Consider the following 14,285-nt stretch of genomic DNA (forward strand, 5'->3'; position numbering starts at 1 on the left):
TTTTAAAAAATTCTCTTAGTCCCAAGATTAAGAAGGTAATTTTTGCAATTTTGTGAAAAATGAGAGTTTGGTACACAAATTGAGCAAACAAAATACAACATAAAAAACATGAATCTTCAAAACCATGGGCTAGTTCAGTTGATTCAAGAAGTTGTAACTTTTATCGCTTGTACCTTCAAGAAGCTGCAACTCTTCTAGCTCCTCTTTGACATAGAAATTAGCATCTTAGTTTGTAACAATAGTTGTTGGTTCTTGGGAACTTAATTTGTTCTTCGAGTTCCATTGAATCAAGAGATTGTAACTCTTTTTTGGCCATGTTCTCAACTTCCTCCAATTTTGAGAGATCTTCTTTCATAGCCTTGTGAGATTCACTACAATTCTTGAAAATCTAATCGTAAGTCATCTTTACACTTATCAAGATCAACAGTTCTAATACCACTTGTAAGGAACCTAGTGGTTCCTAATGAGATGGATAGGAATTGTAGGGAAATGTATGGGATTTGTAGAGAAATTGACTTAATTAAGCAGCTGCAACTTCATTTTCTAAATACCTAATGTGAATTGGACACTATTTATGCATCAAGCACTAAATATGTTTCTAATTTGTATTCTAGTTAATGCTTGAGCTTTTGGTAAGGAATTCTCTTCATGTTCTATTCTTTCTAGTCATGTATTTGAGTTGTTAGCTATTCCATGAGTTCTTTCAATGATTACAGTCCATGGATGATGTTTCCATCACTACAAAAAAACGTGTTTTTAAGCCGCGTTTTTTAGCTGCGTTTTACAAAAACGCAGCTATAGGGGGTAATTTGAACTGCGTTTTACACCCTAGACGTATAACCGCGTTTGAAAAACACGGCTACAGACCACCTCTGAAGCTGCATTTTGTGATGTTGAGGCTGCGTTTAGCAGGGTGGGACTTAAGCCGCGTTCTTAAAAACGCAACTCTCCACCTCAATTTTTGTATCTTTTTTTTTTTCAATATGTCTGGAGCTGCGTTTAACAAACACAGCTTAACAAATGCTTAGAGCTGCGTTTAATTAAACGCAGCTTAAACGTGTCTGGAGCTACGTTTGTTAAACGCAGCTTAAAAATTTGTAGAGCTACGTTTGATTAAACGCGGCTTAGTTTTAGTATAAATAGAAAAATAAATATCCCTCTCTCAAATCACTCTCAACTCTCACGGTACCTCTCAATCCACGACGTCGCCGATACACTCCCCTCCTTCCCTCACTTCCACCCTCTCCGAATCCCTTTCCTCCCAAATCTCCAAATCCCTTTCCTCCTTCGTCTCTTCCAATTTTCGCAGCAAAAATTGATTTTGTTCATTGATTTTGTATGCAAGTGACAGCTTGTGTACTTGATAGTCCTTTAAGTTTTCTTGGTTGTGTATATTATTTCAAATGCTTGGACCAAAACTTAAAACTCTTGGTAGTAAAAAATCTTGAGTGGCTTTTTCTGTACTAATGAAAATTTCATCATCGAATCATGTTTATGACTCATTATAACAACTCTTGCAAAGATGAGTTGGTCCTGGCTTTAGATTTCATTTACATCATCATGCTACGGCCTAAAACATATTGGAACTTTATGTTTAGCATGTTTTAAGTCCAAATATGTTGTTTTATGACTTATGGAATCTCTAAATTGTGTATGTACCTTAAGCTCAATGAATTGGTTTAAGTGCCTTTAAGCAACTATCTTGAAATTCGGTTGTAATTCGTTATCCTAGTTACTGTTTTGTGCTTGTTTAGTTGCTGTCATGGCTGTCCAACCCTTAAATTATCTTAAATAAGTGTGTTAATACAAGTATGAAACTCAATACAGGTATGTGATTTGGTCATTGACAAAACATAATTATCAATATGATTTATTTGTTAAGCTTGCTTAGGTAGACAGTAGTAAATCCTTGATGTTGAATTGAATATTTTTCCTTCTTGCCATTTCGAATCTAAGAATCTTGCTTGCTATAACTCAGGCTTTGTAGGTTCCCATCTCAAGCATCCATTGTTACATGATTTTTATCCATATCTTTGATTTATGCTTCATGCTACAAAAGCCTAGTTGACATTCACTTAATTGAGAGGAGTATTTAATGACTGTACCCTATGCTTTGTTTGTGTGATGCATGCCTCATAAAATATTTTGGTTTTCTTGTTATCATGGTTTCTTTTGGTTTGGTGCATCATGTTATTTGATGTATGCATGTTGTATTTTGGGAACATCATTGAGGTGGGATTAGGGTTTTCTTGATTTTGAGAGTTTGGTGGTGAAATGCATCTATAATTTATGCCAAGGTAGAGTTTGGTTTGTTCCAAGTCTTTCGATTCGTCGGAAGGCACATCATTATCAGGCTTTTACAAATAACAAAGACTATTTGCTCCAAATTTAACTTGTCGCACAACACCACCGCATAATCTCAATTTTTTCTCTAATGAATATATGTATGAAGATTTATACCCGGCCCATGCATTGGATATATAAGACTCTGGAGGTTAGAAGACTGCAAATTAAGTGGCGTATATATACCCGGCCCATGTATTCGGCCATTCTAAATATCAAAACAACGATAAGTAACACTTATGTCCTTTTATTCCACAAGTAACACCCAAATTGCCACAAAGAAGAGGCAAATCTCAAGAGAAAAAAAATAAATAAAAAACTCTCCATAGAGTCATCCGATAAATTGACCCTACTGAAGCAACCCAACCAAACCATCAAATTCAATTAGAGATAATTAATCTACATATGAAAATTGAAAAATCTTAGAAACTGTTTTCGAATAGTGTCTTATTATATCCAATATTTTGTTTTTTAATGTTATTGGCCTCCAATCATGCATGCCACTAGATGGTTTAATTTGTGAATGCCACGCGAGAGACTTCTTCACCACCACCACCACCACCACCACCCACAGCTGCGTTAGAAGAACACCATGCATCGTCTGTGATGAACTGCATCCACGAATCATCTTTGTCTTCCTCATCCAAGCATGATGATGATGCCATGGTAACATCTGGAGACATGGTTTCATACTCGTTTATTACACCCTGTGAGCTCTCAAGTAATGATAAACTACATTGCCCTTGCTCTTCTATTTCAGAACAGATTCCATTTTTCTTGAACACGCGACAAAGTGCATACGTATCCTGCAGGTAACCAATTATTGTAAGTGTATCTACAGCAAAATGCTTTACGTTTTATACATTTTTGTTTTTCTATATGACAAGTGTTGTGAGAGAGCAGAGAGCGCGACAGAGAGGAAAATAAAGACTAAAGCTGGTTTATTAAATTGTAAGTCTTCTATATATATATATATATATATATATATATATATATATATATATATATATATAAATAACTAACATCCTTATGGATATTATTTAAAGCCTGTATCCAAGGCCAAATAAAGTTTAAAGCAGTCAGTCAATAATTGGGGCTGAAACTGATACGTTAATTGTTACTCTAACAAGAATTATTGTATTAGTACAGAACTGAAGTAGCAGAAAATCTTCCATCTTTCGTATAGCCAGTGGCTTCCTCAGTGATTGTGTATGTAAGACTAATTGTTTAACTATTACAATAGGGTGAAGTATTGCAATACTTTTGTTTGTGAAACCCATCATATATGTTGGAGAGAATAATTCACAATGTATTGAAGTTTCTAATACAATATATTGATTGAAATCTTTTAAATCCAAATCCATAACCCTTGGAAAGGATACATTTCTTGCTACAATACATAATTAGGGGATGAATAATTTGATTAATATCGACTGGCTTGTTGTTTTATTGTTTGGAATAAAGTAAAAAGCAGCCGACACCTTCTTACACCGTGAAAGTGATAGGGATGACGCTTTTGGAGTGCATAACAATAGTCATAGAATCTACATTTTGTAGATCAGAGAATATTAAAAAGTTGATAAAATAGATTAATAATATGGTTTGAGCTGGGATTCTGGTCATTCGGGGATAGTACTTTTGTCTTACTAGAGAAAGACAAAGTGAAGCAACACTTTGTCACTTAAGAGATCTAAGACCAGTGCAAGCAACGAATATGTCAGGCATTTTTGTTTATGTTATAAATATTAATAAAAAATTACAAAGGAGAGAGAGAGAGACCCTAACTTTGCATGCACGTCATGCACTTCTCACGTTACCACACACGCCTTATCTATGTTCATACAGCCGGTAGTAATTATTAGGTTTAATTGTCATTGCTACTGTGGTTGTAATAAATTAAACAGTGATCTAGCATATTATAATGGCAATTGGTGAAGCTTCAGCTTTCTTTCTGTCCTTTGGTATAAAAGAGGTGGGGGAGAAAAGCAAGGAAAAATGCTTTTCTCACTAGGATAAGCATCGGACTTCTTGCTTTTCAAGCCAAATAGTAACATTTATGTGGAAAAAAAAAATGTACTAGTAATAATAGAGTGGAAATCATAAAGTAAAATGAAATGAATAATTTTCTAGTAATATAATTACTATTACAATGTCTTTTGCCCAAAAACAGAAAAGGAGGGTAAGAGTTAGGATTAATTTGGTTTGGGATTAATGCTAAATGGAGTATTGACACAAGAAAACTCACTTTGGAAAATGGTGCCATGAATGAAAAGCTTTTGTTGAAAATCCTTATGAATTCAATATTCGTTACTAGTTCATCACTTATCCGGCCAATTATGACCCAAAAATACACAAAGAAATGAGATAAATTGAATTTCTCAATTCATCACAACATTGGTAATTAGGGTGGGTATTTCCATGCCACTGATTGGTTTTTTTGCTGTTGGAGGAGGCTTGGAAGGATGAAACTTTCTCCATCAAAAGCAAAGTATTTTGGTCAAGAGTATTATTAGATGTGGATTTTTCACTTCTTTTGTTATCCATGTTGCAGTAGTTTCATTACTAAATCAAGAAACTATTAGTTCATCAGCCGAAGTGTCATCGATCGCACTAGAAAAAGTGCATATTATGTTATATATGTTGTTGATGATGATGATGATAATGAATACAAACCTAGTAGGGGACAACAATATTTTTGTTTAAGATCCATAGTGACTAATCACAGAGCAACGCCATATGTGGAACAATGTTACTACTCTTTTAGATTGTCAGTGCATTTATCAATGATATTATCAAGGATCAATAATACAGTCTAAGACCACAAAGCAAAAGCATGCATCAACAATGTAGGTACCTGAATTCCGGAGGGGTCCTCACATTCCTTGTCGTCAAGGCGATATTCATGCATAACCCAGTCAGTTCTAATCCCCTGAGGCGCTCGTCCTCTGTAGTAAACCAACGTCTTCTTCATTCCAATGGGTCGGCTCTGGCATGTAACCCTTCTGTCCTTTCCAGTTGACTTCCAATATCCAGCTCGAGTTGCTCTATTTGTTCTAAATCCATTTGGGTATTTTCGATCCCGGGGTCCAAAGAAGTACCATTCTGGGTCTCTACTTGGCAAAAATGATTTTTCTACAATAATTTATAGCAAAATTTCAAACAAACATAGAGTATTCACTCTTATAATAGCAATACAACAAACACAATTTTTATTTTTATTTTGTTTCTGAATGAACATCGAATACTTAATTCGGTAAAATAAGAGGAAATGTATAAAGAAATAAAGAAAGAATGAAAGAAAGGCATCCGAAGACATTGGCAATCTTTGATGGTGGGTGTCAAATTAATGAATGGACTTTCCTGCTTGCTTTAAAAAAGGCAAAATACTAAAAGAACCTTATGTATGTACGCTATCATCTGACTGGTACTCAATAGAATGGCATTCTGATGCTTAATGCAATCTAACACACAAACCATACAGAAAAAGAATCAAAGACATAAAAATCAATATGGAAGTTGGAGTGTGAGGAGGAGGAGGAGGATCATACCTGCTAACTCCCATGGTTCGCATTTGTAGAGATCAACCTCAGGAATAATGTCAAGTTCGATTTCTTGGCCGTTGATTTTCCTCTTGAGATAATAATTCACAAGCTCTTCGTCGGTCGGATGGAACCTAAAGCCAGGAGGTAGTCCGACCGGTGCCATTTCTTTCCTTTCTTCTATCCTTGTAAACTCTTTTCTCTTAGCACTACTACCAACATGACTTATATACAAAAGGATTCAAAGTCCTTTGTCTTTGGGTCATTTTTCACTTTCTCTTTTACAGATTCTCAGACAAACTTCCTTCTTTCTTATACTACCTCTAATAATGCTTCAGGTCCAAGTTTCTCAACAAAATGCCCACTATTCCTGCTCTCCGCTCATTAATTAACTGCCTTATTTTCATGAACAATATTTATAGGTTAATATTGAGACGGTCTAGCTCCTATTACTAGCGGTTTGTGTAATATATACGGTAGGAGGGTTAATTGTTAGACCTAATGGAGCATACCGTATGCCGAAAGACATGATTCTATACTATAAACCTATTTGTTTTCTCAAATCTTTCAATCTCTATGTGTTTACTAAATTCCAAATTTTTATTTACAATAAAACCCTATGCCAGACATATATAAAGACTAGGAGACGAGCTACAGTTTACCCTAATTGGGCATTACACTAAATTGAGTCTCTTGAGCCAACCAATATAAATTAATCTCTTTAAGACTCCCTTCAAAATCAAGGTAGAAGCTTGTTGATGCCTTGAGTTTAAACATAAGTTGCATGAAGATCCCTTGAAAGTGGCATTGAACTTAATATCATGGATGCATGATAGATTGGCACAATGTGAAATGAATTTATAAGTGGGTTGGTGAATTTAGTTATATTGGACCCAAATGGGTTAATTTGAGTTAGGAACCGTATATGAGATCAAGTTTGTCAGACTGAAAAGAGGACTCTGCTAAGGTGGTAGATGGCATATCACTAAAATGGCAAGTAAGATACACTGGGTAGACATAGCGTGACCTAGCTAGTTGTGACATGTGGCATTAACGTCATGGAAGTCTGAATCAGCAAGTGGGGTAAATGAGGTGCATGATAGTGTAAGGACAGGTGCAACGTCATGTCAACCTTGTAATTTTGTGGTTGTGTAAATCGGTGACCATAGAAGTTCCCTTTATGATTGTGTATATCAATGACCGTAAATTGCATGTATAATTGTTCACTGATCTTAATGTATGTCATATTATTGAGGTCTTCGTATTGATTGAGAATTGCCATAGCTTTATCAAGAGAGAACCTATCCCCACTAGCTGCAAATTAACCACATTACTTAGAGCTACTCCTAAGGCTGTAAATGAACCAAGCCAATCATAAACAACTCGGATTCGGCTTGATAAAAAGCTTGTTCATATTTATTTGTTTGTTTAAAAATAAGCCAAGCTTGAGCCTTAATTTTAGGCTTGTTTAATAAGCAAGCTGAACCCAAACAAAAAAATTTGTTCAAGAACAAGCTCGTGAGCTATTATGCTTGATACACAACAATTCAAGTATAGACTCATTTATTAGTTTCTATGTGTAGCTAAATATACTCATTATACATATCTTAATAATGACATGGTCAACATGAGATCACTACTTATATTACCTTAATTTTTGCCTTCCCTTTAAACTGATCAGAACCACTTTAAACTATAGTTATATTTAAAAATAAATAAATAATTAAGTAGGTCGCATATGATCATTTTCTATCAATCATCTAAAGTAAATTTATGAAACATGTTAATATTTTCTCATTCCTAATAGTTACAAACAAGTATTTTTTTAGTCCTGCACCATCTAACGTGAATATAAAATTGTATTTTGAACAATTGCTGAAACTGTAGACAAGAAATGGTGAATGAATGAATTTAATTATGTAAATTATTAATTTAAATAATGGCTAATCATAAGTAAGACTAGATATATAATAAAATAAGTACACTATTTTCTTTTTCTTTTTTCTTAATTTTAGAGATTAAAGAATTTAATAATGTAATTTTTTTTAGATCTCTAACTCAAAAACTTGACGTGAGGTCGAGTTTGAACTTGATATTAAGTTTGAGTTTGACTTGACTAATTAATCAAGCCAAGTCAAGCCAAGCTCAAGCTTTTTGGCTTTGGTTTTCCCACAAACTCAAGCTTAAACACTATTATTAGGCTTGTCACAAGCTCAAGCCAAGTTCAAGCTTTTGATTTTTCTTGACAAGCCGAGTTTAAACATGCACTACTTGACAAAGCTCAGCTCGTTTACAGCCCTAGCTAACCCTTTTCTTTCCCGATCTGGCCATAAACTTTGCCTTTGTAATTTCAGTAGAGATGGCAAAGTAAGCCTAAACTCATTTGCCAGTCTAAACGCACCCACTCTAATTAAACTCAAACCCACTCAATTATTAATTGGGTTAAATGGACATCAACCCAATTAGACCCAGTGATTATTGGGTTTTAACTAAAAACTCATTGAGGCCCATTTAACCCAAAAACAATATACTCAAATTCAACCCAGTCCTTCCCATAAAAATAAATAAAATAAAATAAAAACCCAGCCCTCAGACGTTTTAGTGTTTCACAAGGGTTTTCATTTTTTCTCATTTTCTCAGCCTCCAATCACGTTTTAATCAGAAACCCAACAGCTTCAGCAGCTTCAAAGCTTCGGAGATTCCCCAAATTTTCAGCATTTCTTTCAAATCTTCATCATAAACTGAAAATTTTCTAACCTAGCCATCATCTTCTTCTCTCTACTCAAACCCTAGCCTCTCTCTTTCCCTCTTTCTCTGTGCTTCTCTTTGAGCATGAAGCTCTTCAATGGAGGCGTTATTCGTGGTGGAAATAAGAATCTATTGTAGAAATGGACGATGAGTTTGGTGGTGCTATGTTTGTTTGGCGAGAAAATGATGGAAAATGAGGAAAAATTGTGGCTAATGAGTGTGCCTTGTAATAATCCACATCCAGGTCGTTCTCCAGGGATTGATCGTAGGTGAGCGGTGGCTCTAACTCGTCTGAGTTAGAGGTGGCTTCGTGGTGGTTGTCCACTCGTGGTGGCTACCTCAGAGACAATCTCAGATCTTAGATCCCAAGCCGTCAATTCCAAGAATCCTACTTTCTTTTTTTTTGAGAAATTTAGTATGGCTTCTGTTGCTGTTAGATTTGTTAGGCTTCTCTGTATTTCTTTGATTTGGGGTAAGATTTTTTAGGGCTTTTCTGTATGTTTCTTATTTTTGGTAGATTTCAACTGTTTGGTAGATAAGAAAGTGTGGGAAAGTACAAGAAATTTGTTTAATATTATTAGAGTACTTTGGTCATTTTCACTTTAGTGGCATTTTGGTAATTGGGTAATTAGGTGGGTTGGGGTTTACTCATAATAATTGAGTTAGGTTGGATTTGGGATAGAAGCAATTAGTTAAATGGGTTTTAATGGGTAAATGGGTTTTATATACCCAACCCAATTATGTCCACTCCAAACCCACCCATTTGACACCCCTAAATTTTTGCGTAGTTTTTGATTGCTTAAAGTCATCTCAGTAAGCCTCTCCCCTTTCTTGGCAACTTTCTCCCCTTAAAGCTTGCTTGTTGCATTAATTTGACGCTTTATCAACACATTGGGTTTGCTCCTCAACACCTATTTCCTCCGCATCCTGAGTTATTGTCCATGTTTGGTGTATAGCAATCATCATCCAGGTCAATAGATACGCCAACATTATCAAACTCGTCATTTAGAGCACGCTCATTATCTAGGACTGGTTTGTTTAAGGAAATTTGAAGGACACTAGTTGCAGTACTTTTCTTGAACAATTGCTTTAGTTTATCATTGTACTCACATCCTTTTTTTTTTTTTTTTTTGAATTTCACTACTTTAGGATTTGCCTACAAGAAATGTGTAAAATTAAGTCAAACAACATGTATTAGATTATTTATTTGGCACAAACAAAGAAAGATAACCCACACCTACTTAGGGCCAGTAACAGTGTTTGTCAACTCATTCCAACCCAATCCTATATATGCCTGTTAGGATCATATTTTATATGTAATTGGGTAATCTTTTGACTAAACACGCTTTACTTGTAATTAGGTAGATCTAAATTGGGTTTAATGTATTAAGTAGTATGTTGTTCAAACATATTAAGTGGTATCATTAAAGACATGAAAGTTGATCCAAGAAACAAATGAATAAAAGTTGTTTCATTAATTCTCAACACATGCTCAACACATGCTATTATCGAAGATTAATGGAGAAGCTCGACATAAGCTCAATCTATCAAAATCTACAATTTTAGAAATCTTAAATCTGAAATTCGACCCATGATGACTTGAATGATTAGGGTTTCTCTTCTTACAACCCTAGTCATATATAAGACTTATTTTAAAATTCATCACTTACGAAAACAAAGATCTAGAACTTATACACTCTATAAGAAGTTGTGTTTGTGCGCCTTAAGGTTTTGTAACCAAATACTTCCTCCTGATCTTCATAATTTATGAAGTAAAGAATTTTGCAACCAACAACAATCAATCAAGTTGTTAGAGTTAGTCACGTTCTAGAATCCATGCAAAGAAATTAGCCACAAATTGAAGATTTGTGCAACAAAGGAAAGAAGTCTTCTACATAATCAAGTCCAATTAAGTATTGGAGCACTACATTTATTGCCTTCATTGCCACCACAATTACTAAATTTGACATCCCCAACATCACAGCTATTACTATCACCATAAATACTTAGTTACTCCATATTATATCAGATAATCTTCTTCTTTTTTCTCTTTTGTGAAAAAATCAAGATTTTTAGTAAGTATTTCATCGTATTGTTTGGTTAATACTTAGTTACTCCATTGCTGATGAGTAACTAAGTATAATATGATGAAATGCGATGTGTTAGGTGTAAGCGCACAATTGTACCCGGACCTAAAAACGAATGTTGGGCTCAGGCCCAATGAGCCTTATACAATATAATTTGTAGAGTATGGGTTTGAAATCTAGGTTCGAGATGCTGGAGGTTTGATTAGCAAGCTAGAATGTTACAATCTGTGCACATGATGAACAAATATGACAAATAGATCTCCTCGGACGTAAACCGAGGACGATTTGTATAAATATTCTCTTTCTAGGCCAAAGTTTACAATTCTTAGTTCTCCTTTTAGTTTTAGAGCCGATCCCCCTCTCTTTCCTCTCTCGTCTCCTTATATACTTCTTCCTCTTCACTGTTCATCCACGTGTCATACAAATCTTTCCCTTAGATACTTGTCCCATCCACTACCTTCTTGAAGTCTTTAAATAATAGCAGGAAGGTTCAATTCTATTGTTCAGAGGTCATTTCCCCATTAATGCTGCCAGGAAAGTAGATGCAGGGTCTTTAATGTGGAGGTAGCAGCCTTTTCCCTAGATATTTCTATCACATCTTTGCGTCTAGAGGGTGCTTGGATCACCCTCTTACCCATCAGTTTTTTCAGAATTCTGCCTTTAACCTTCTTGACGAGTCTCAGGGTCATTGCCAGGCCAGTCCGAGGACACATTCCTCCTCGGACAACTCCTCTGACCTTTATGGTGCATACTGACTTGTGGGCCTAGAGGCCTTAACTAAAAACAAACTGATACCCGTTAATAAAGCCCAAAGCTCAAATGTTTATTCGGGAATTTTTATCCCCACAATGTGTTAGGATGTGTGCCCTTAAATCCTATTGTATGATGCTATGTATAATATTATGTATGACTTAGTGTTGTGATTAATAAAGTTGTTTTATTATTATCTAAAATAATGGTAACATGAATATTGAGACATTATCATATAATCCATAAGATCCATAGTATGTGATTTAGTCACAGAATATATAAATCACAAGTACTTTGTAAACTCAGAATTGTAGTTCGTAGTCGATGATGAAATTGGGTATTTAATCTGCGAAGACTATAACGTATCAACTAAGATGATTTGTCTTGATCATGAAAATGAAAATTTCTAGTTGGTATGTTGATATATTTTAAGAGTTAAAACATATTGAACTGGACGGCTGTGAGATTTATTATTCTTCTAACAACTGTCAAATGGATAATAAACTCACGACTTCTATTTACATAAACTCTTAATCTTGAAAGGATAATGAACCTAATCATGAAATGTAAGTTACTTTGATATATCAGGAGTAAGATCTAAAGTCACAATCAAAACTTCAGTATGTTAGGCAACCACATTTAGTGTTAATGGAACATATATTTTCAAGATGGAATTCATAATCTCTTAATGGAGATATAAAATATTCCCTTGAAATAAGTTTAATAGGTTTGGTTATTCAGAGTGTTAGGCCTAACCACTTTAGTAAGGAGTTACTAAAGTATATATTTATAGAATTTGATTTCATAAATATATGATGAATAACTTAAAGAATTAAACCAAGTACTCAAGAAATTAAGATGTAGTAATTTTTAAAGTGACAGTCTATATTCATGACTTTGTATTACTACGAATAGTTTATAAAGTGGTTGCATGTATAATAAAGTCTTGGGACATAATTTATAAATAAGTCTTAGAGTGCAATTTTATTTATATAGTGGTATTAAATATAATTAACAGTAACTTTAGACTTGTCAAGAGTTGACAGAAAAGTCCAAAGCCCATTGGAGTTAGTGTCTTATTGGTCCATTTTGATCTCACTCCAATCCACACACTAAAACCCAATTGGAGAGACCCAATAGGTCAACCCAATTAGATAATCAATTAGTTACAAAGGGAGAAACATATAGAATTTTATGTAGGTGTATGAAATGGTGTGTATGTGAGTGTGAGACACCCTCTAATTCTCCCTTAGAAACTGATTGAGAGGCCACTCTTATTGGGAGTAAAGTGGAATTGGGGTGAAGATTAAAAGTATTTCCAACTACTTCTGATCTTTGTTTTGAAATTCACTACACCAAGGTACGCTCTCTTGTTCTTAAGTTCTAAAACTTACATAGTGCATGTTATCGATTGCGAATTAAGTAGATCTGTTAAATTTCCGCTGCATATGTTTGTATGCAATACAAACATGTATTTTTCCAACATCAGGGGCTGTTTGGATTTTGATGATTCCCTCACTCATCACCCAATTTTCATTACTCCTCACCAAAAATGATGGGACTCATGGAGATGCAGCTTGTTTGGATTTATTTTCAAGTTTTTTTTTTCATCACTCAATCTCACATTTTTTAGTAATGAGATATAAAAACTGAAAACAAGTTTTAGGTATTTTTAAGTTATGGAAACTGACTTATGATAGCATTTTTGTAATTCTCCTGAACTTAGTGGTCCCACCCACATGTTAAGTTCCATCCGTGGTAGAGCAATAATGGCCAACCAACGGCTACAACATTATTCATTCTCAGCCTCCATTGTTGTTGTTTCTAAAAGGTGATATTGCTCTCTAAAATCTATTGCTTCAATGTATCTTTTTTTTTTTTTCTTTTTTTCTTCCTTTCTTCACATCTATTGCTTCTTCAGCTGAAACACCATCTTCCTTTAAATTCACCAAGTCCTCAGTCACAATAACGTCCTTCCAAAGATTCACAAAACCCAATTTTCATTACCCATCACTCAAAAATGATGGGACTCACAGAGATGCAGCTTGTTTGGATTTGTTTTCAAGTTTTGTTTCCATCACTCAATTCTCACAATTTTTAGTAATGATATACAAAAACGGAAAACAAGTTTTAGGTGTTTTTGAGTTATGGAAACTTAGTTATGATAGCATTTTTGTAATTCTGCTAAAATCAGTGGTCCTACCCACATGTTAAGTCCCATCCGTGGCAGAGCAATAATGCCCAGCTAACGGCTACAACACTATTCATTCTTAGCCTCCATTGTTGCTGTTTTTGAAAGGTGATATTGCTTTCTAAAATCTATTGCTTCAATGTATCTTTTTTTTCTTTTCTTTTCTTCCTTTCTTCACATCTATTGCTTCTTCAGCTGAAATACCATCTTCTTTTAAATTCACCAAGTCCTTGGTCACAATAACGTCCTTCCAAAGATTCACAAAACCCTAGACACAAACCCAAAAAAAAAAAAAAAAAAAACTCTCACTTGCAGCCACTCTCAAAGAAGAAGACATTGACAGAGAGAGAGTCAATTTTTTATTTATTAAAAAAAATGAATAAAGAAGAAGACATACTTGTGGATCAATGGTAGCATGGTTAAAAGGTGGATTCTACGTTTTTGAGTTTTTAAAGTTATAAACAGAACTAAGTTTTAAGTGCCAAACCGGGTTTTGAAAATATTTGGGGATTATTGATTTATAAGAAATGAGTTATAAAGTAATGAGTGAGCATTTTTTTTCTCATCCAAACAGCGTAAACAACATTTTTCTATTGTTTGGTTAATACTAAAAATCATGAGTATTTC

At 34.5% G+C, this 14,285-nt stretch overlaps 1 protein-coding gene across 1 annotated transcript; it reads right to left on the bottom strand.

Annotated features, from left to right (window-relative positions):
* Window positions 1–2,556: 2,556 nt before the first annotated feature.
* On the bottom strand, window positions 2,557–6,134 carry LOC142632089 (NAC domain-containing protein 54). Its single transcript, XM_075806507.1, has 3 exons — window positions 5,892–6,134; window positions 5,198–5,475; window positions 2,557–3,149 (listed from the first exon to the last, which is right to left on the bottom strand). Exons 1-3 carry the CDS (start codon window positions 6,046–6,048, stop codon window positions 2,856–2,858), a joined length of 729 nt encoding a protein of 242 aa, XP_075662622.1. The 5' UTR covers window positions 6,049–6,134; the 3' UTR covers window positions 2,557–2,855.
* Window positions 6,135–14,285: the final 8,151 nt, after the last annotated feature.

This window comes from Castanea sativa, chromosome 4 (assembly GCF_040712315.1).
Source record: "Castanea sativa cultivar Marrone di Chiusa Pesio chromosome 4, ASM4071231v1".
In the NCBI taxonomy this organism is placed as follows: domain Eukaryota; kingdom Viridiplantae; phylum Streptophyta; class Magnoliopsida; order Fagales; family Fagaceae; genus Castanea; species Castanea sativa.

Bases quoted from the DNA above. Each gene is read 5' to 3' on its own strand.
- LOC142632089 (XM_075806507.1), bottom strand. From the start codon at position 6,048: ATGGCACCGGTCGGACTACCTCCTGGCTTTAGGTTCCATCCGACCGAC. The intron at 5,476-5,891 runs GTATGATCCTCC...AAATTATTGTAG, and splicing joins CGAACCATGGGAGTTAGCAG to AAAAATCATTTTTGCCAAGT. The intron at 3,150-5,197 runs GTACCTACATTG...GGTTACCTGCAG, and splicing joins AGGACCCCTCCGGAATTCAG to GATACGTATGCACTTTGTCG.